Source organism: Oncorhynchus clarkii, chromosome 12, assembly GCF_045791955.1.
Source record: "Oncorhynchus clarkii lewisi isolate Uvic-CL-2024 chromosome 12, UVic_Ocla_1.0, whole genome shotgun sequence".
In the NCBI taxonomy this organism is placed as follows: domain Eukaryota; kingdom Metazoa; phylum Chordata; class Actinopteri; order Salmoniformes; family Salmonidae; genus Oncorhynchus; species Oncorhynchus clarkii.
The window spans coordinates 27,722,271-27,746,219 of NC_092158.1; the positions used below are offsets into that span (position 1 = coordinate 27,722,271).

At 39.4% G+C, this 23,949-nt stretch overlaps 1 protein-coding gene across 4 annotated transcripts in view; it reads left to right on the forward strand.

Moving 5' to 3' along the window:
- Window positions 1-23,949, forward strand: part of LOC139422958 (oligophrenin 1) — a 55,385-nt gene that overhangs the window by 18,553 nt on the left and 12,883 nt on the right. For 3 of the 4 annotated variants that reach the window (XM_071174475.1, XM_071174476.1, XM_071174477.1), the window contains exons 2-14: window positions 1,811-1,906; window positions 7,754-7,815; window positions 14,514-14,585; window positions 15,910-16,011; window positions 16,223-16,333; window positions 16,861-16,965; window positions 17,113-17,242; window positions 18,216-18,316; window positions 18,536-18,627; window positions 19,441-19,519; window positions 19,759-19,792; window positions 19,949-20,011; window positions 20,998-21,072. In XM_071174475.1, the coding sequence (XP_071030576.1) occupies window positions 1,811-1,906; window positions 7,754-7,815; window positions 14,514-14,585; window positions 15,910-16,011; window positions 16,223-16,333; window positions 16,861-16,965; window positions 17,113-17,242; window positions 18,216-18,316; window positions 18,536-18,627; window positions 19,441-19,519; window positions 19,759-19,792; window positions 19,949-20,011; window positions 20,998-21,072 (1,122 nt within the window). The remainder of the gene's footprint in view (window positions 1-1,810; window positions 1,907-7,753; window positions 7,816-14,513; window positions 14,586-15,909; window positions 16,012-16,222; window positions 16,334-16,860; window positions 16,966-17,112; window positions 17,243-18,215; window positions 18,317-18,535; window positions 18,628-19,440; window positions 19,520-19,758; window positions 19,793-19,948; window positions 20,012-20,997; window positions 21,073-23,949) is intronic. The other variant, XM_071174478.1, reaches the window with a different exon arrangement.

Consider the following 23,949-nt stretch of genomic DNA (forward strand, 5'->3'; position numbering starts at 1 on the left):
AAAATTTGATTTGATACTGACTGTTAGCACTTGGTGGTCTATAACAGCTTCCCATGAGAATGGGCTTTAGGTGAGGTAGATGAGCCTGTGGCCATATTACTTCAACAGTATTTAACATTAGAAAGTCTCTAGGCTTTACAGAAATGTGGTTCTTTATATAGACCGCAACATCGCCCCGTTGGCATTTCTGTCTTTTCGGTAAATGTTATGACTATGTATTGCTACTAGAGTTTGACCGATTATGATTTTTCAACGCCTATACCGATTTATTGGAGGACCAAAAAAGCCCATACCGATTAATCTGCCATTTTTAATTTTTTTGTAATAATGACAATTACAACAATACTGAATGAACACTTATTTTAACTTAATATAATACATCAGTAAAATCAATTTAGCCTCAAATAAATAATGAAACATGTTCAATTTGATTTAAATAATGCAAAAACAAAGTGTTGGAGAAGAAAGCAATATGTGCCAATATGTGCCATGTAAAAAAGCTAACGTTTGAGTTCCTTGCTCAGAACATGAGAACATGTGAAAGTTGGTGGTTCCTTTTAACATGAGACTTCAATATTCCAAGGTAAGAGGTTTTATGTTGTAGTTAATATAGTATTTATAGGACTATTTCTCTCTATACCATTTGTATTTCATATACCTTCGACTATTGGATGTTCTTATAGGCACTTTAGTATTGCCAGTGTAACAGTATAGCTTTCGTCCCTCTCCTCACCCTTACCTTGGCTTGAACCAGGAACACATCGACAACAGCCACACTCGAAGCAGCGTTACCCATCGCTCTACAAATGCCGCGGCCCTTGCAGCGCAAGGGGAATAACTACTCCAAATCTGAAAGCGAGTGACGTTTGAAACCCAGCTAACTAGCTAGCCATTTCACATTGGTTACACCAGCAATTAAACTGATAGGCTTGATGTCATAAACAGCGCTGTGCTTGCGAAGAGCTGCTGGCAAAACGCACCAAAGTGCTGTTTGAATGAACGATTACGGGCCTGCTGCTGCTCAGTCAGACTGCTCTATCAAATCAGACTTAATTATAACATTAACACACAGAAATACGAGCCTTTGGTCATTAATATGGTCGAATCCGGAAACTATCATTTCGAAAACAAAACGTTTATTATTTCAGTGAAATACGGAACCGTTCGGTATTTTATCTAACGGGTGGCATCCCTAAGTCTAAATATTCTTGTTACATTGCACAACCTTCAATGTTATGTCATAATTACGTAAAATTCTGGCAAATTAGTTCGCAATGAGCCAGGCAGCCCAAACTGTTGCATATACCCTGACTCTGCGTGCAATGAAAGCAAGAGAAATGACACAATTTCACCTGGTTAATATTGCCTGCTAAACTGGATTAGTAGTTATAACTAGAATATGAATGTCATCTGTTACAAGCAAGTTATTGACTTCATGAACGTTGTTTCTTAGCCCATATTAACATTTGCAGCCTATGTTTAGCACTTCTGGGTTTCTTGATTGTTTTTAATACTTTACTGTGAAGCTTATCAGAAATCGACTTGATTGTGCAGCTCACCCTGCACAAAGTGATCTCCCTACTAGGGCACACCGCCTCAGTGCTAACAGTGTAACTCTGGTTCATGGGCTCATGATTACTGCATCCAATAGCTGTAGGATTAACATACACATTTAAGCCCAATATTTGGCAATCATCAAAATAACAATCACAGTTTAATTTATAAATTCCTAATACATCCACTATATTTTTGTTACCAAATTATGTAGATTGTGTTGATAATATGCAATATGTTTTTTATTTTTATTAAGGTTATTCTGTGGCAGTTCATAAGTTCTCCCAGACACTCAACGTGTTCCAGTTCGACTTCATTGGTGATTCCCTGACAGATGACGAGATTAATATTGGTAAGTTCATATAGGGATGTGATGTCACACAAACACTTACCTCATTGGTCAACCTAAGACCATATGGGAATAATGTCTTAGTGTGGGGTGGAAAGCAGGCAATACATTACCTTGTATGCAGTAAAAATCACATTGTGGGGGTACCTCCTCGAAGAGTATGAATTAGGTTGCTTGAGATGGTGTGAATCCGAAGCAACCTGCCTACACATTGTTTGAAGGACATTGTACAACGGTTGGGTCTAATCCTGAATGCTGATTGGTTAAAAATGCATTCCACAAATTGCCACCGGCTAAAGCTATGACATTAAATAGTCCTATTTACTCTGTTCCATCTGACTACACAATCCACCGTCTCATCTCAGTCAAGAAACGTATAAGCTTGACATCCACTATTAAAAAGCATGTAGACATGATCTCACATTTCTTTAATGCTAACATTTTAGTTTCCAACACCAGAGATTTGTTTGAACCTTGCTGTCTGTCTCACTGACATTTGCAACATTGTTTTCAGTATTCAAATTCGATCTCCTACTGTCTCGTAGTAATGAACATGTCGGGACAGACAGCCAGGCAGGCAGCGTTTTTAAGCCAGTCGAAATCATGATTCAGCGTGCATCATTTTTATGGATACAGTCAGTCCAGTCAGTCCAGTCAGTCCAGTCAGTCCAGTCAGTCCAGTCAGTCCAGTCAGTCCAGTCAGTCGTTTACACACACCTTAGCCAAAAACATTCTTAGGTCAGTTAGGACCACTATTTAAAAAATGTGAAATGTCAGAATAATAGTAGCGAGAATGATTTATTTGAGCTTTTCTTTCTTTCATTACATTCCCAGTGGGTCAGAAGTTTACATACACTTAGTTAGTATTTGGTAGCATTGCCTTTAAATTGTAGCCTTCCACAAGCTTCCCACTATAAGTTGGATGAATTTAGACTCATTCCTCCTGACAGAACTGGTGTAACGGAGTCAGGTTTGTAGCCCTCCTTGCGTGCACATCTATAGGATTGAGGTCAGGGCTCTGTGATGGCCACTCCAATACCTTGACTTTGTTGTCCCTAAGACATTTTACCACAACTTTGGAAGTATACTTGGGGTCATTGTCCATTTGGAAGACCCATTTGCTACCAAGCTTTAAGCTTTAACTTCCTGACGGATGTCTTAGATGTTGCTTCAATATATCCACATAATATTCCTCCCTCATGATGACATCTATTTTGTTAAGTGCACCAGTGTCATGTCCTGACCATAGAAAGCCTTTATTTTCTATGGTGGAGTAGGTCAGGGTGTGAATGGGGGGGGGGGGGGGTGGTGTTCTAGTTTATTATTTCTATGTGCAGTCTAGTTTTTGTATTTCTATGTTGGCCTGGTATGGTTCCCAATCAGAGGCAGCTGTCTATTGTTGTCTCTGATTGGGGATCATATTTAGGTAGCCTTTTCCCATCTGTTGTTTGTGGGATCTTGTTTTTGTATTGTTGCTTTTGAGCCCTATTAGGCTGTACGTTTGTTTGTTTCTCTATTGTTTTTGTTGCTGGTTCTCATTCAAATAAATTATGATGCGCATTGGTCTACCCATTTCGACGAGCGTTAAATCCAGTCGCTCCTGCAGAAAAGCACCCCAACAACATGATGCAGCCATCCCCGTGCTTCACGGTTGGGATGGTATTCTTCCGCTTTCAAGCCTCCCCCTTTTTCCTCCATGCATAACGATGGTCACTATGGCCAAACAGTTCTATTTTTGTTTCATTAGACCAGAGGACATTCCTCAAAGGTACAATCTTTGTCCCCATGTGCAGTTGCAAACTGTAGTCTGGCTTTTTTATGTTGGTTTTGGAGCAGTGGTTCTTCCTTGCCGAGTGGCCTTTCAGGTTATGTCGTTATAAGACTCGTTTTACTGTGGATATAGATACTTTTGTACCTGTTTCCTCCAGCATCTTCACAAGGTCCTTTGCTGTTGTTCCTGGATTTATTTGCACTTTTCGCACCAAAGTATGTTCATCTCTAGGAGACCGAATGTGTCTCCTTCCTGAGTGGTATGACGGCTACGTGGTCTCATGTTGTTTAGACTTGCTTACTATTGTTTGCACAGATGAACGTGGTACCTTCAGGTGTTTGGAAATTGCTCCCAAGGATGAACCAGACTTGTGGAGGGCCACTATATTTTATTTTTTTAGGTCTTTGATGATTTATTTTTATTTTCTCATGATGTCAAGCAAAGAGGCACTGAGTTTGAAGGTAGGCCTTGAAATACATCCACAGGTACACCCCCAATTAACACAAATGATGTCAATTAGCCTATCAGAAGCTTCTAAAGCCATGACATAATTTTCTGGAATTTTCCAAGCGGTTTAAAGGCACAGACAACTTAGTGTAGGTAAACTTCTGACCCACTGGAATTGTGATACAGTGAAATAATCTGTCTGTAAACAATTGTTGGAAAATTACTTGTCATGCACAAAGTAGATGTCCTAACCGACTTGCCAAAACTATAGTTTGTTAACAAGAAATTTGTGGAGTGATTGAAAAACGAGTTTTAAGGACTCCAACCTAAATGTATGTAAACTTCCGACTTCGTGTGTGTGTGTACACATAGTTGAAGTCGGAAGTTTACATACACTTAGATTGGAGTCATAAACTCGTTTTTCAACCACTCCACAAATTTTCAAATGTATAGTTTTGTCAAAACTATGGTATGTGTGTACACACACACACACACACACATAGATAGATATCTATATTCATCTATCTATCAATTGAAGGAAGGTAAAACTAAACGCAGCTAATTTGCTGTCTTTTCTTCTATTCGACGTGATTGTGTTACTGTAGCTGTGTTGTTGGCTAGCTCCTCTCAATTCCTGACGAGTGAGCACATTTTCTATGCCAGGCGAAGTCACCCCTCATCAGCTTATTTTTTAATTTGAATTTAATTTAAAATGTATTTAACTAGGCAATTCAGTTAAAGGACAAATTGTTATTTACAATGACGGCCTACCTCGGTCAAACCCTAACCCGGATGATGCTGGGCCAATTGGGCACCGCTCTATGGGACTCCCAATCACGGCCGTTTGTGATACAGCCTGGAATCGAACCAGGGCCTGTAGTGACGCCTCTAGCACTGAGATGAAGTGCCTTAGATCGCTGCACCACTGGGGAGCCCTAACGGGTTATCAACATATTGTTATGGATGTATCGAAATAAATGTTACTAGAACGTTGCCAGTCAGTAACATTGACATCATCTCGGGCCTAACACCTCTGCCAATATATCCTCAACACTGGCTTCTCTGGCATTATCACTTAAATAGACCAACATAGCTGCTGTATGTCAAAGCTGTGTGCTGGAAAACCTTAGTGGGTGAAGTAGGCCTTGTGATGCTCATGTAAATGTCCTTTTTCAACTTCAGACCTGCCTACTTCTCACTTAAAATACAGTCGTGGCCAAAAGTTTTGAGAATGACACAAATATTAATTTTCACAAAGTCTGCTGCCTCAGTTTGTATGATGGCAATTTGCATATACTCCAGAATGTTATGAAGGGTGATCAGATGAATTGCAATTAATTGCAAAGTCCCTCTTTGCCATGCAAATGAACTGGCAGCACTAGCACACTATTTGGGAGACCGAGATACTAATAAATATCCACCAACAAACTTGATTCTAGAATTGGCTGAATATGTTTTGACGTATAACTATTTTAGGTTTGATGATGAATACTACCTCCAAACGAATGGAAAATGGTCCAAATGGTAGCTATAAATGCAGAGGATGCGCACAGTGCAACAATATGATGAAGTGTGAATATTTCTGCCAACCACACACAGGAAAATGGTTCCAAATAAATGACATTATTACGTGTTCCACCACCCATGTTCTTTACATTATTAAATGCCCATGTGGGCTCTGCTATGTCGGTAAAACCTCCTGCTCTCTCAAACAGAGAATTGGTGAACATAAAAGTTCAATCAGGAGAAACGACAGGGATTATCCAGTCGCAGTACATTTTAATGACCTAAATCATGACATTTCTACCTTTTTTTTTAATTATTTATTTTTTCAAGATTTTGTGGCATAGAGAAAGTTAAGATATCAGACGGGGGAGGTGATATTACTAATACTCTGAGTAAAAGAGAATGTTTTGGGATTTTCACCCTCCAGACATTATTTCCTAATGGATTTAATGATGAAATGCCAATGTATGTTGTGAATTTGAACATGAATTATGTGCCTGTTTAATGTCTTATTTACACACTTTTGTAATATTTATGAAATTCATATTGTTATGTGGTAGCACTTTATTTGTTTTTCCTTTGCCTCCAACCCCTTTTGATGTGTGGAACGGATGTGGGTGGGGCTAGGTCTACATAAGGGTGCTAATTTCAGAAAATTCACAAAAGCTCTGACGAAGGCCGTGAGGCCGATACATAAACATGGTTACCTGCAAGGAAACACGTGCCTTCATCATTGCTTTGCACAAAAAGGGCATCACAGGCACGGATATTGCTGCCAGTAAGATTGCACCTAAATCAACCACTTATCGGATCATCAAGAACTTCAAGGAGAACGGTTCAATTGTTGTGAAGGAGACTTCAGGGTGCCAAAGAAAGTCCAGCAACGTCTCCTAAAGTTGATTCAGCTGCGGGATTGGGGCATCACCAGTACAGAGCTTGCATCTGCATGCGCAGTGAGGCGAAGACTTTGAGGATGGCCTGGTGTCAAGAAGGGCAGCAAAGAAGCCACTTCTCTCCAGGGAAAACATCAGGGACAGACTGATATTCTGAAAAAGGTACAGGGATTGGACTCCTGAGGACTGGGGTAAAGTCATTTTCTCTGATGAATCCCCTTACCGATTGTTTGGGGCATCCAGAAAAAAGCTTGTCCGGAGAAGACGAGCTGAGCGCTACCATCAGTCCTGTGTCATGCCAACAGTAAAGCATCCTGAGACCATTCATGTGTGGGGTTGCTTCTCAGCCAAGGGAGTGGGCTCACTCACAAATTTGCCTAAGAACACAGCCATGAATAAAGAATGGTACCAACACATCCTCCAAGAGCAACTTCTCCCAACCATCCAGGAACAGTTTGGTGACGAACAATGCCTTTTCCAGCATGATGGAGCACCTTGCCATAAAGCAAAAGTAATAACTAAGTGGCTCGGGGAACAAAACATATATATTTTGTGTCTATTGCCAGGGAACTCCCCAGACATTAATCCCATTGAGGACTTGTGGTCAATCCTCAAGAGGCAGGTGGACAAACAAAAACCCACAAATTCTGGCGAACTCCAAGCATTGATTATGCAAGAATGGGCTGCCATCAGTCAGGATGTGGCCCAGAAGTTAATTTACAGCATGCTAGGGCGGATTGCAGAGGTTTTGGAAAAGAAGGGTCAACACTGCAAATATTGACTCTTTGCATCAACTTCTTGTAATTGTCAATAAAAGTCTTTGACACTTATGAAATGCTTTTAATTATACTTCAGTATTCCATAGTAACATCTGACAAAAATATCTAAAGACACTGGGGCAGCAGACTTTGTGAAAATTAGTATTTGTCATTCTCAAAACTTTTGGCCACAACTGTATATCGTTTTTGAGTTTAATCTGTATATGGCTATAGTCCGCCTCATTACTTTACCCCCTAGCATTGAGTCTGTGTAGCAACAGATGTATTGATGTTTCTCAATGTTTCAGTGTAATTTACTTCATGGAATTAGGATGTGAAACATATTTTCATGTTGTGGCACAAATCTTATGCTATCCTGTATTGATTTCACATCCTCCCCTGTACAGTGCCATGAGCATCATTTTTGCCCAATTATCTCACTAAACATGGATAACATATTTATTTTTGTCCACAGCGGAATCTTTCCAAGAGTTTGCTGGTCTCCTACAGGAAGTGGAGGATGACCGGATGATGTTGGTGGGTTATCAGCAGCACTTCTTTTAGAACCAGAGGTGGAAATAAGATATTCAAAAGATATCTGACCGGATTCCGACAATCAGTTAGGATTAAATGAGAGAATTGGGATTTTCAAGACTGTAAAATGAGATTCTTATCCTCCATATAGGGATAAGAATTTGGTAATCCAATCTGAACTTTAATCAGGATTGTATGTCGTTTTTGCTTTTTTCATAACTCAAAGGTAGTGTTTTGATGCTAAAAATAAGGATTATCTTGATCCCACTGAAATCGATTTAAAAAGTTGAATGGCACTACAACCAAGAAATTTCAAGGTATCTGTAGGTTTAAAGAACTTTCTTACAGCTGAAAACCAAAGGTTCATTATGTTGAATTGATCACAGTATACAGTACCAGTCAGAAGTTTGGACACACCTACTCATTCAAGGGTGTTTCTTTATTTTTTATTATTTTCTACATTGTAGAATAATAGGGAAGACATAAACACTATTAAATAACCCATATGGAATCATGTAGTAACCAAAAATGGTGTTAAATAAATCAAAATATATTTGAGATTCTTCAAAATAGCCACCTTGATGACCTTGATGAAAATAGCCTCGCCTTGATGACAGCGTTGCACATTCTTGGCATTCTCTCAACCAGCTTTACCTGGAATGTTTTTCCAACCGTTTTGAGAGTTCCCACATATACTGAACACTAGTATACAGCTTTTCCTTCACTCTGCGGTCCAACTCATCCTAAACCATCTCAATTGGGTTGAGGTTGGGTGATTGTGGAGGCCAGGTCATAAGATGCATCACTCTCCTTCTTGGTCAAATAGCCCTTACACAGCCTGGAGGTGTGTTGTCATTGTCCTGTTGAAAAACAAATGATAGTCCCACTAAGTGCAAACCAGATGGGATGGCGTATCGATGTAGAATGCTGTGGTAGCCGTGCTGGTTAAGTGTGCATTGAATTCTAAATAAGTCAATGACGGTGTCACCAGCAAAGCACCATCACACCACTATCTCCATGCTTCACGGTGGGAACCACACATGCAGAGATCATCCGTTCACCTACTCCACGTTTCACAAAGACACTGGTTGGAACCAAAAATCTCAAATTGGCACTCATCAGACCAAAGCACAGATTTCCACCGGTCTAATGTCCATTGTTTGTTTCTTGGCCCAAGCAAGTCTCTTCTTCTTATTGGTGTCATTTAGTAGTGATTTCTTTGAAGCAATTCAACCATGAAGGCCTGACTCACACAGTCTCCTCTGAACAGTTGATGTTGAGATGTCTGTTACATGAACTCGGAAGCATTTTTTTCAGCTGCAATCTGAGGTGCATTAACTCTAATGAACTTATCTTCTGCAGCAGAGGTAACTCTGGGTCTTCCTTTCCTGTGGTGGTCCTCATGAGAGCCAGTTTCATCGTAGCCCTTGACGTTTTCTGCGACAGCACTTGAAGAAACTTTCAAAGTTCTTGACATTTTCCAGATTGACTGACCTTCATGTCTTAAAGTAATGATGGACTGTCGTTTTCTCTTTGCTTATTTGAGCTGTTCCTGCCATAATATGGACTTGGTCTTTTACCAAATAGGTTTATCTTCTGTATACTACCCCTACCTTGTCACAACACAACTGATTGAGAAGGAAAGAAATTCTACAAATGAACTTTTAACAAGGCACACCTGTTGATTGAAATGCGTTCCAGGCGACTACTTCATGAAGCTGGTTGAGAGAATGCCAAGAAAGTGCAAGGCTGTCATCAAGGCAACGGGTGGCTACTTTGAAGAATCTCAAATATAAAATATATTTTGATTTAACAAGTTGTTTTTGGGGGGGTTACTAAATGATTGAATGTGTGTTATTTCATAATTTACGTCTTCACTAATATTCCACAATGTAGAAAATTGTAAAAATAAAGAAAAACCTTTGCATGAGTAGTTGTCCAAACTTTTGACTGGTACTGTCGGCATGTGTGCAGTTATATTGAGAGGTGTCAAATAGATGCATCTACTTATTTATAAGTGATATGCAGGCAGGCTCTATTTTAATCTACAGTGCATTTGGAAAGTATTCGGATCCTTCATTTTTTCCACATTTTAGAATAAGGCGTTACAGCCTTACATTTTAGAGTATTAAACAAAACATTTTCCTCCATCTACAAACAATACCCCATAGGGACAAAGCAAATTTATGACAGATTTATTACAAATAAACATACCTAATGTAAATAAGCATTCAGATCTTTTGCTATGAGACTTGAATTTGAGCTCAGGTGTATCCTGTTTCCATTGATCATTCTTTGTTTCTACAACTTTTTTTTTCCCCCTCTCCCACTTGCGCCAAATACAGCAGTACAGTTTTTTAAAGTCAAAAATAGGTATTAGGTGAACAATAAATAAGTAAAAAGAAAAACAATAAAAAATCAAACAACAGTGAAATAACAGTAGCGCGGCTATATACAGGCACTGCTTAGTCGGGCAAATTGAGGTAGCATGTACATGTAGGTATTGTTAAAGTGACTATGCATATATGATAAACAGAGTAGCAGCAGTGTAAAAGAGGGGGAGGGGGGGACACAATGCAAATGGTCCAGAAGTAGCACAACCTGTCCACTATGGCAAGGTGTAGGACTTTTCAAAGCACTGAAAATCTGGATTCTGTGATCTTGATATCTCAATCAGAATGATTCTGCCTGATTTGTTTTTTCTTTAAAAAAAAGGTTTTTTAAATTACTTAACGGCCAAATTGATCTGATCTTGGATTGCAAAAAAGAGGATTACAGAATCTGGATCGTTCTGATCCAGATTAAAAAGTAGTGAAGATCTGGGCCCTGGAGTGAACTCTAGTTTTTTGCTTTGTGCTATTGAAGTCATTATGTCATGACACTGCATTATCAGCGTGCAGTGAAAAGCAGCAGATCCTGTTATACTGGGCTTTCTGGATGCTTTAAGGATGTTTTTAAACACACTTGCTCTCTGATTACAGCTGATGCTCTTTTTGAGGGGAAGAAGAGCAACACCTGCTGGAGTGCAAGAGATCTCGCTGTTTATTTGTTTGATTTCTAGGCTTATTGTTGCTGGTTTCCCCTTTTCACACATTCTTATCATAACTCACCTTGTGTGTTTAATGTAATGCATGAATGTTTTTGCCAAATAGTCAAATACAATTGTATTTGTTACATGCACTGAATACATTGGGTGTAAATGTTAGTGAAATGGAGGCTTACGAGCCCTTCCCAACGATGCAGAGTTAAAAAAAGTACAAATAAAAATTTAAATAGGAGTAAAATACATAGTGCCAGATCAATGTGCAGGGTTACGGGGTGTTTGAGGAAGATATGTACATGAAGGCAGGCTAAAGGGACTAGGCATCAGGATAGATAATACGAGTAAAATAAAGAACCGAGTACCAGCAGCATATGATGAGTGTAAAACTGTGTGTTGTCATTGTGTGGGTTTGGTGTGTGTATACAGTGCATTCGGAAAGGATTAAGACCACCCCTTCCCTATTTCTACATTTTGTTATGTTACAGCCTTATTCTAAAATGGATGAAATGGAAAAAAATAAATCTTCAATCTACACACAATACCTCATAATGACAAAGCGAAAACAGGTTTAGACAGTTTGCCAATTGTGGTAGAGAGCGGTGCATTTGCCATGCAAATTGATAATACAGCCAATCAAGATGCTCTCGATGTTGCAGCTGTAGAACTTTTTGAGGATCCGAGGGCCCATCCCAAATCTTTTCAGCCAGAACATATAGTGCCCTCTGTAATTATTGGGACAGTGAAGCATTTTTTATTATTCTGACTCTGCAGGAGTACACTTTATTATTTGAAAAGATGCAATGACTATGAAGTTAGTGTGGACGGTCAGCTTGTAATTTTAGTTATTTTCATCCATATCGGGTGTACCGTTTAGAAATTACAGCACTTTTTGTACATAGTTCCATAAAGATGATTTTTATATCCAAAATAACTCCATTTGGTTGGCGCGTTATGTTCAGAAATCCACAGGCTCGAGCGGTCACGACGGGGCAGACAAATTCCAAATAGTATCCGTAAAGTTCATAGAAACATGTCAAACGTTTTTTATAATCAATCCTAAGGTTGTTTTTACAATAAATAATCAATAATATTTCAACCGGACCGTAGCTTTTTCAATAGGAGAGAGAGAGAAAATGTCTGCTCCAAGCTGCTCGCGCATGCAGAACTCTGCTGGCACCCAGCCATCCACTGACGCGATGTGATCTTTCTCGCTCATTTTTCAGAATAAAAGACTGAAACTATGTCTAAAGACTGTTCAGACCATGTGGAAGCCATAGGGAAAGGAATCTGGTTGATATCCCTTTTAAATGGAGTGAAGGCATGCAATGGAACAGGGAGCTTTCAAAATAAAGGATCTTCCTCTTTGGATTTTCCTCAGGTTTTCGCCTTCAGTTCTGTTATACTCACAGACAATATTTTGACTGTTTTGGAAACTTTAGAGTTTTCAATCCTAATCTGACAATTATATGCATATTCTAGTTTCTGGGCCTGAGAAATAGTTTCATTTGGGGACGTTTTTCATCCAAACATCAAAATACTGCCCCCTACACTCAACAGGTTAAAGACCAAGTAAACGTTTACATAAATAACAGTCCATATTTAATCCTCACCTTGGTTAGTCTCATCTGAAAGTGTTAAATTCTTGGTTGTCTTCTCGAACCCTGGCTAACAAGTTGAATCAGCAATACAACATTTGGTTTAATAATTTATTTACTAAATACCTAACTAATCAAACAGAATTACATATACACCGAATGGATCATACATTGATTACAAATTATGTCATAAAGAGAACATCACTGGTGGACGGAGCCGACATGACGGCTGGTTACTCAAAGGAAAGGGGGTTGGGTTTGAGTGACAGAGCGGGAAGACTGAGTAACAAAGGGAGAAGCTATGCTATCTTAAATACAGTATTTTATGCATTCTAAATGACCGCCCATTTGAAAAAGGAGAATGCAATAAATATTTACTCTGAGCTGCGCTTCGGTAGGTCGTAGATCGTAAGCCGGTTGTCCAGCATGGATCTCTGGTCCTCTGAAGACTGTCTAGTGGTGAACTGGAGCGTGGTAGAATGGATACTCTGTCCGTCCTCTCCTAGCCCACGTTTACAGCTGCGGGTGCTAACGCAACGGCTAGGAGGTATCACTTCTTTAGTGAATAAGAGTTCAAAGTTCATACCAAGTTGCCATATTATATGCTCATGCTATATTCTGGCTGGTATTGTCGCAATTCATCCTTCCGGCATGTAGGTCGTCACCTTCACATTGAAATTCGATGCTAATTTCATTAGGTTCTCTCAGGTTGGCTTAGTTCTGTATGTGGTCTTGTCCTTTCATTGTGGGGATCTCAAGTCCACACGTCCTTGGAACAGCTTATCTTTTAATGTAGGACTGTCGCCCTAATGTCCTCGTAACAGAAAGTTACATTATCGTCAAGGGCTTTATATAGGAGGGGAGAGAAGGGTGTGTTTCATAGTTTATAACCAATGTCTGTTCACATGGGCAGGGCCACTGAGTTGAGCTCTATGACAAACCGTTTTCTCATTAAGAAGCTAAATTACATTTCATCTTTTCACAAATAGTTTAATATTTAAATATTTTAAATTGCGCAACAATTCCATGTGAATCTGAAAACTATAATGTGTAGACTTTCCAAGATACATTTTATGTCGTCCTATCATCAGTAATATATCTCAGACGCCAACTGATCTGGCATCATATTCATTTAGTACCAATGCATATTTTCAGCTGGTTGGATTACCGAAATATGGTTCCTTTCCCCCACCTTTTGATGTTCCCAGACTCTATGTTTAACAAAGGCTTTTCAAGAGTCCTTCTGTAGAGTCAAGAGAGAGGGGGGGTCATAAACCTCACCCACAGGCCAATGTCATGACGGATGCATTTGCTGTTTGTTTTGGTTGTGTTTCAGATTATTTTGTGACCCATATAAATGAATGCTAAATAATGAATTGTGTTATATTGAGTCCATTTTATTGTAAATGACAATACGTTTCTAAATACTTCTACATTGATATGCATGCTACCATGATTACGGATAGTCCTGAATGTATCATGAATGTTGAGTGAGATAGATGCACAAATATCATATCCCTCTTATTGTAAAGGTGAGGGGTTGGCATGTCTTGGGGTTATGATATTTGTGCGTCTTTTTCACTCATCATTCACGATACATTCAGGACTATCTGTAATCATGGTAGAATCCACATTAATGTAGAAGTGTTTTATTTACAATAAAAGTGAATCCAAAATTACACTACATTATTTACCATTTACATTTTATTGGGAACAAAATAATCTGAAACGCAAATGCATCCAAGTTTGTTGGTGTAATCATTGAATGCTAGGAATATGGAACCGAATACTAAACGTTCCACAACTTTAATACACAAGTGAATTTGTCCCAATATTTTTGGTGTCCTGAAATGTCTAAACGGTTCTCCGAAATGGATGGAAATACCCTCAAATGAAAACTGACAGTCTGCAGTTTAACCTCTATAGTCATTGTTTGATTTCAAATACAAAACATTGGAGTATAGAGTCGAAAGAAGAAAGCAATGCATCACTTTCCCAATAATTACGGACGGCACTGTAAATATGTCACGCAATTTTTTTGTATTTTTTTTTCTCTGGTTCAGGTTCAGAATGCTTGTGATCTGCTTATCAAGCCACTGGAGAAGTTTCGCAAGGAGCAAATAGGAGTGACAAAAGTGAGTTCATATAAAGCTTTTTATTCATTTATTTAGGGTGATGGATACTTCAGTATGTACATTTTACAATTATGGGTTGTTGGATTGGATTGTTGAGTATACTCACTTTCTATTAGACATTCATGAGCTGAAGCAGCACTCTTTCCTTCTAACAAGTGTGTGCACTTGACGGGAGAAAAGAGGATCAAAGTTTTGGCAGTACATATAAACAATTCTCATGTGTCGCTGAGATGGCACCCTCCAGATTTGCTTGCTGTGAAAATTTAGCAGGAAGCTCACCATGACACCAACCTTATTCAGCAAGGCATTCAGTCAAACTAAATGTATCTCTTTTGTATACTTACCCAGTGCCACCATAAACTGCACAAGTTGATCAACGTTAAACTTTTTTACCATTGCAAAGACTATTCAAATGTACTAGTTCTATGAATGCTTATGCTGCAATGTAGGTTGACTGAATTGCGCCTTTAGATTGTGACTAAGTCAGATGGGGTGTAGAAACACCGCTAGTGTTGTACTGCACACTAAACATGTGGAAAGTTCAGTGGAAAATGTATAATCGCTAAGCCAAAGCTAAATAAATCAACTGAGTTTTTGAAAGCTGCCTATGGAAAACTGGAGCTGCCTAGTGGTTCTGGATTGGATATCCATTTTTCACATACCCTTGGTCTGTTGACCTACTTTTGACTACAATTGATTTGAGATCTATCTAGCACATATTGTATTAGGCTCAGTGTTTGTACTGAAAACCATGGAATTTGCTTTCAAAAAGTGTTAGCTTCCCTTTCTCCAACTCACCCTTTGTGTGCCTCTGTCCTCTCTGCCAAGGCAGCTGTGTCTGAGTCCAAAATGGGTTGTGGACTGGAGTGCTTTGACGTCTGTAATCATCTACAGATGACCTCAGCTGAGACATGATCTTAAACCAATTCGAGGCCTTCCAAATGTGTTGGCAGGACTATGTACACCAGTGTTCCCCTACTCTGTCCTGGGTGACCTCCCAGACAGTCCACAGTTTTGTTATAGCCCTGCACTAACACACCTGATTCAAGTAATAACCAAGCCCTTGAGTTGTTGAATCAGATGTGCAAAGCTAGAAGAAAAATGTGGACAATTTTGTGGTCCCCCAGGAGGGGGTTGGGGGAAACTCTGATCTCAACAGATCAAGGCCAGTTATGGCTGTGTGGCTGTGTGGAGCATGTACAAACTGTTGTGATTAAGATATTGCTATTATTCTTCTTGACTCATGATGAAGCCTCACACTGAAAAAAAGATTGTTAATGTTTTGTTGAATTATGGTGTAATTTAATAAACTTCCTTCTTTTAGGAAAGAAGGAAGAAGTTTGAGAAAGAAAGCGAAAAATATTACTCTCAGTTAGATAAACATCTGAATTTGTCTGCTAAGAAGAAGGAAACTCAGCTGCAGGAGGTTGGTGGAAATCCCTCAACATAAGCTTCCTGTAAACAGTTCAATGGAATTGTTTTTACAAAGTTTTGTTTGTCAAATGTCTTTATTGTATTATAATGCTCCCTAATTGGATAACTCAACTAGCTCAATGGCTTAAAGATGAGCTAATAACACTTATGAAGACTATTTGGAAATAAGCTGCTTTTGTAATCACCATGTGGTTCCTCCACAGGCTGACGAGCTGCTGGACAAAGAGAGGCTGAACTTCTATGAGTCGTCAGTGGAGTATGTGTACCAGATCCAGCAGGTGCAGGACCGAAAGAAGTTTGATGTGGTGGAGCCTGTAAGTGCTTTCTTCTAGTCTCCCACACTTCCTGTTTACGCCTCCCAGTGTTGCTGCATGGCTATCCACACACACACACACTCATTCATTCACTCACTCACTCACAAGGCTATAGATGCTGCCTGTGTAACCTATTATATGATACGTCCACAGTGGATCAATAGCCCTCATCCTGAACTAACTATAGTTACCTCTGAACACCTGCACATTAAGGAAGGCAAGTCTAGCATGGCACTAGGAAACAATTACTCACAATTGCATTGATTTCTCATTGGACTCAAATGCTAGAGTAGAAATAGGTTAGTGTTCGAGTACATTATGAGTGAGTGTTAAGAACAGCCTTTGAACAGCTGTGAGAGCCTAGAAATCTGTTACTCAAGGCAGGTTTGGAGGTGAACTCTTACACTTCACTTCATTAAGTGTTATGAAATACATTTGCCCATTAGAAGAATATAGTGACAGGACCATTTTCTGAATGATTATCAATATACTAATAATTATATGTATGTTGCATTTTCAATGGACAGGTGCTGGCATTTCTTCACAGTATCCTAACACTCAACAACCTGACGGTGGAGATGACTCAGGACTTTATGCCCTATAAGCAGGAGCTGCAGCTCAGCTTGCAGAATGTGAGTAGCTACCGATGATAATGAGACTCAATGATGATGGTGGCGATGGGTGGTAATGGTAGTGATGGGTCTGGTTAGGACTTCAAGAAGCTGTAATAGGGCTTTCTTATAACCATCCAACATGGACTGTTTTGCTGTGATCTGCAGACGCGGAACCACTTCGAGAGCACTCGTGAGGAGATGGAGGAGCTGATGAAGAGAATGAAGCATCCAACCCAGATCGGCAAAATGCACGGCCAACCAACCATTGAGGGCTACCTGTACTCTCAGGAGAAGTGTAAGTATTCATGTTAGTTTGTTTGTAAACCTGCTGTCTTCCCACAAAGTGAGTGCCCTTTGATATTTTAACTAGAAATTGTGCACCAATATTGAATTTTAAAAGCATGTTATATTAAATTAAGTGCTCTTTAATATAGACCACATGGAAAATTCAAGCAATCAGATTTTTTATAAAGGCTTGCTAAAGTGCCAAAATTCAGCATTTTTACATGTCCCTCATCAACCCTCTGTCACTTCTAGAAAGATTTTAACTCACTTAATCCATAAATGTCACTTTCACAATCATTGTAAAGACCTAATTATTTTGTTCCTTTGACAAAGTAATTTCTGAATATTATTTATTTCAGGTGGTTAGTGATTCATATGTCTGTCCCTCATTTTTAAGATTTTAACTATGGATTAAGTGAGTTAAAAACTATTCCATTAAAAGAAACAAAAAGAAACATTGAACACCTAAAAGTCAAATCATAGCGTAAAAGTAGGTGAGCTGGTTCTACGCTTTTTGGCCATTTTATGGTGGAAAACTGAGCAGGTCGCGCATAAACACATCAACCCTGTTACCCATAGATAGACAGGCTAGAATTGATTTATCAAGTTCATGTTTAAAAAAATGTTTCATACATTTGCCACTCCCTGTTGCACACAATAAGCTTCCATTCCCCTTTCAGGGGATTTATTTATCGTCAACCTATTACTTTATTTGGCTCTATATAGGCACTTACTATAGTATTATTATATCTATGGTTACTATAGTAATATTATATCTTGAGATTGGAAAGTTTTTTTTTTTTTTTTAGGTTTAACATGCACTCTTTATGACAATGTTAAAATTAGGTGAAATCAAAAGTGCATTTCAACCAAGTTACACTTCTCAAAAGGCACCTAATTGGTGGAACGAACCTGCTATATTCCTCTCAACATGTTGTATTGAATGAGCCCTGACATGATATCCTATCACCCTGCTCTCCCAGGGGCCTTGGGTGTGTCATGGGTGAAGTACTACTGCAAGTATCACAAAGCCAGCAAGCTGTTTGTCATGGTCCCTGCTGAACCAAAACCCGCAACCAAACAGGTAGGTCATAAAATTGGTCATATAATCTTGATTAGACACTTGAACAACTATTTGTTCATCTCTGATATGTCAATGGAATTATTCAAATGCACATGTGCTCATATAATGATTTAAAAATATATATTTTTTTTTTACTTTCTCCAAAGCTGTAATGTAGAGATTATCTCTCTAGGCCTCTCCACCCTCCTTTTACTCACACACTGTGATGCTTTCTTCCAGGGCCCCACAGAGCTGAAGCTTAAATCCTGCTTCCGCCGAAAGACAGAGTCCATAGACAAGCGCTTCTGCTTTGATATCGAAACTTACGAGAGGTTAGTACAAACAAGCCACTTTGCGACTTCGAGATGAGGTAGACTTCGTATAAGATCATACATGCCTTGTGGTATAAACAAGTTTGAGTGAGGTGAACAGGTGGTTTACAAGGACACTGAGTGTGTGCATGTACAGAGTGGATGATAGCCCAAACAATCAGTTGGCAGCAGGTGCCTACTTCCTGCTGGAAGCAGATGGCAAACTCGGTGATTTCAGGGGAAGGGAACACCATGAACTCATACAAGCAAGGCATTCTTTACAATATTTACAGCAGAGGGACGCAAGCCGTACACTGATATTTCATTGTATTTATTATGGATCCCCATTAGCTACTGCCAAGGGTCCGGCAAAATTAAGGCAGTTATAGAATTTTAAAAACATTCATTACAGAATTCACAACACATTGTGTGCCCTCAGGCCCATACTCCACTACCACATATCTACAACGAAAAATCCATGTGTACGTGTGTATAGTGCGTATGTTATCGTGTGTGCATGCATGTGTCTCTGTTTGTTACTTCACAGTCCCTGCTGTTCCATAAGGTGTATTTTTTTATCAGACAGAGGGACCACAATGGAAATAAGTCTGACTTTATTGTGATATCTTCGAGGATTTTACTAATGTGCATGTAAAGGCTTTTTCACGTTTTATGTGTGCTTGTTTTTTTGTTTTTTTTTAATGGTGGATTTAATAAACTTAACTTAAAAAAGGGAGCTCAGACACCAGTCAATTAAAAAAATATATATATATATTAGTCAAACATGCAATATTGTCTATGCACTAACTGTGGCACTTGTTCCTATCACAATAGAAACATACCTGTCACTCTCCAGGCTGTTTCGGAGGCCAACAGGAAGTTATGGATGGAGGCCATGGATGGAAAAGAGCCTGTGAGTTTCTAAACTGGAGGGTCCATACAGCCCCCTTGGTCCAAATGTTATTCTGTACTGTAAAGGCATTGTGTTTTATAGTCCTAATATTGCTGTTTTTCTTTGGTAATGATAATGAAATATGATAATGAAAGTCAGATCTCTTTATAATATCATATATTCAGGGTTATTTTTATGAGTGCCACAGAAAGCTCCACAGATATTCGTTTTTGGTGTTTTACATTGTTATTTCATTCCAGATTTATCATTCCCCAATTCACAAGCAAGCTGAAAGTATGTACCATTACCAATGTTCATTATTTGTTGTTTTTTACTGCAGTATAATATAGTAAATTATACCGTATTAATCTCACTGAACATCCATAAAGACACATTTGTTTGTCATTCCACTGCTTGTGAAATCTGTTAAATGTTACTTGTCTTCCACAGTGGAATTGAATGAAGTTGGATTCAAGTTTGTAAGAAAATGCATTAACTTCGTTGAAACTAAAGGTAAAGTAACCAGAAAGTTCTAGTCCATACCATGCGTTTTGTCTATGTATGCCGCCTATCAAATATCATGCCAGTTTCATCATAGTCTAGTCAGTTTTCCATATTGCCCGTTAGAGGGCAGAGATGAGTTGTTTGAAATGGACTCTGAAGCCTCACTGCTATCCTAAATGAACTTTCTCACCAGAGGGCAGCAGTAAATAAAAACACAACGGCTGCATTATGACGTCCAGCTTAACTTTGCCATTTAGCTCACCACAATAAATGTCCTTATAGAAGAGCACTTCAGTCCATACTACATTTGCTGTTTTGCTTTGTTTACAGCAATATAACTAATAACAACGCACTAGTACTATACATAGTTTTTTAAGAATCATACCAGTATGTAGGCAACAAAAGTATTACTCCAGAGAGAGTATATTACCATGTGGCATCAGAAAACGGTTAAATGTGTGGGCACATTCAACTGCTCCTATCTCTCAAGCAGCTCAAATTCTTTAGATTCCATAGGCTTTCTCACTTCAGCCCTCCCTAATTCACTCGTCCAATTTATTTACGAGTTTGGTGAGGCACCGTCACTTTGATGTTGTATGATCCTGTATGGTTTAGGTGGTCGAGCATGGCGCTTGCAAAGCCAGGATTGTGGGTTCGATTCCCGGGGCCAACCATGCATTAAATGTGTTAACGCATGATTGTAAGTCTCTTTAGATAAAAGCGTCTGCTAAATGGCATACATTAAATTATACAGGCCTCGTATAATAACAAACTCCAGCCATCCACTGGAGCAGTGAAGCAAATCATTAATTTGGAAGTAGGCTAGCATTGTGAAGGCGTTGTCTGCTACGTCCTTATTTTCACTCCAGTTGATACAGGCCTGCACTGAGGAACAGCTTGTACATTTCCACTGCTCTGAATTTCTCTGGAGGAAACTCCCCCTTTTCTTTCCTTTTACCTAAACCCCACCCACTCTCTCCTTCTCTCTTTTACAGGACTCACACAAGAAGGAGTATACAGAACTGTTGGCAGTAACATCCAAGTGCAGAAGCTTTTAAATGCTTTCTTTGGTGAGGAAATTACCCAGTCAACATGTTCTCTCTCTTTCTCTCTCTCTCTCCCTCTCTCGATAGATAGATAGATAGATAGATAGATAGATAGATAGATAGATAGATGGGATTGAAGATTGCATGAAACAGAGGGGCTGTTTGAAGCACAATACAGAGATTAAACTGTTACATTTCCCTGTTTTACTGGCACGCACAGCTTGCCTGAGAACTCAAACTGAATTATTCTGCTTCTTTTTTTTTCTTTCTTTCTTTTTTTTTACATCATTCTGAGACGGTTGTTGTGCAAAACAAAGACCTCGGTGATTGGATAATTTCTAACTAATCAGAGTATCAAAGCAAATGACAAATTGTTTTAAATCTGCTTTACCCATGTGTGTTCTGCCTCTGGCCCAACTCAGGAGTTTTTCTTGGACCAATCAGAACGGTTAGAATGTGTTTGCATTCTAGAAGTTGTCGGGGAGCTACACTGATCCAGACTCATTGCGGAGAACAAAGTAACGTCCGTGGGTGTGGCGTAGCGTTTGGGCGGAGCAAGTATTTTGGGTAGCCAGGCAAACACACAGCAGATTTTGAAGCAATATTAAAAAGCACCAAATGCATATTTATGAAGTAGTTTATAAGTAATTCCCTTGCCCCTATGGCAGATGACTGTGACCGGATATAACATTTATTTTTTCCAATATTAATCTAGATATCACTATGCGCTACTGCAAAGGCTTAATTTATCATAATATTGTATCCATATCATAATCTTGTATCCAACCCTCCATAATAGTTTTATTGTTGTGGAAACAGTGCAAAAGACACTGGCATTTTATATTTACTTGCATTTTAAGATTGAGTACTTTAATTCACCAATACAGTCAGATATTTCAACTGGCTGCACCTACTGTGATAACTTGCCAGTGTGACCTGAATAAAAAAAGAACACTAATCAGATGTGTTTGCAAGGGCCCCTGTGGAAAAAAAGGTTTGCCATTTCTGCTTAATTTTTTAAATAATTTTTTTAATTAAGTTGAATTTAGATTTTTTTTCCAGTTTTTTTTTATTTTATATATATATATATTTTTAACAAATAGTCTGGGGATGAGCATGCGCATCTTCAATATGTAACCATTGTTCCTCTTTAGTGCATTTAACAATACGAGTAAAAGCCCTGGATGACGAGTTGATACAATTCCAAATCTAGAAGGTTAAAACCACCCTCCATTTAAAGAATGTCCTTTTATTTTTATTTTACCTACAGTGGGGAGAACAAGTATTTGACACACTGCCGATTTTGTAGGTTTTCCTACTTACAAAGCATGTAGAGGTCTGTCATTTTTATCAACAGTACACTTAAACTGTGAGAGATGGAATCTAAAACAAAAATACAGAAAATCACATTGTATGATTTGTAAGTAATTAATTTGCATTGTATTGCATGACATAAGTATTTGATACATCAGAAAAGCAATTACAGAGATCATACGTTTCCTGTAGTTCTTTACCAGGTTTGCGCACACTGCAGCAGGGATTTTGGCCCACTCCTCCATACAGACCTTCTCCAGATCCTTCAGGTTTCGGGGCTGTCACTGGGCAATACGGATTTTCAGCTCCCTCCAAAGATTTTCTTTCCTGTTCAGTTCTGGAGACTGGCTAGGTCACTCCAGGACCTTGAGATGCTTCTTATGGAGCCACTCCTTTGTTTCCCTGGCTGTGTGTTTCGGGTCGTTGTCATGCTGGAAGACCCAGCCACGACCCATCTTCAATGCTCTTACTGAGGGAAGGAGGTTGTTGGCCAAGATCTCACGATACATGGCCCCATCGATCCTCCCCTCAATACGGTGCAGTCGTCCTGTCCCCTTTGCAGAAAAGCATCCCCAAAGAATGATGTTTCCACCTTCATGCTTCACGGTTGGGATGGTGTTCTTGGGGTTGTACTCATCCTTCTTCTTCCTCCAAACACGGCTTGTGGAGTTTAGACCGAAAAGCTCTATTTTTGTCTCATCAGACCACATGACCTTCTCCCATTCCTCCTCTGGATCATCCAGATGGTCATTGGCAAACTTCAGACGGGCCTGGACACGCGCTGGCTTGAGCAGGGGGACCTTGCGTGCGCTGCAGGATTTTAATCCTTGACGGCGTAGTGTGTTACTAATGGTTTTCTTTGAGACTGTGGTCCCGGCTCTCTTCAGGTCATTGGGGCCTGAAGGGGCCTGCCGTGTAGTTCTGGGCTGATCCCTCACCTGCCTCATGATCATTGATGCCCCACGAGGTGAGATCTTGCATGGAGCCCCAGACCGAGGGTGATTGACAGTCATCTTGAACTTTTTCCATTTTCTAATAATTGCGCCAACAGTTGTTGCCTTCTCACCAAGCTGCTTGCCTATTGTCCTGTAGCCCATCCCAGCCTTGTGCAGGTCTACAATTTTATCCCTGATGTCCTTACACAGCTCTCTGGTCTTGGCCATTGTGGAGAGGTTGGAGGTAACGAGTTCAAACAGGTGCAGTTAATACAGGTAATGAGTGGAGAACAGGAGGGCTTCTTAAAGAAAAACTAACCGGAATTCTTACTGGTTGGTAGGTGATCAAATACATATGTCATGCAATAAAATGCAAATGAATTACTTCAAAATCATACAATGTGATTTTCTGGATTTTTGGTTTAGATTCCGTCTCTCACAGTTGAAGTGTACCTATGATACAAATTACAGACCTCTACATTCTTTGTAAGTAGGAAACACTACCGATTTTGCAGGTTATCAAATACTTGTTCTCCCCACTGTATTTAACTAGGCAAGTCAGTTAAGAACAAATTCTTATTTTCACTGACGGCCTAGGAACAGTGGGTTAACTGCCTGTTCAGGGGCAGAACGACAAATTTGTACCTTGTCA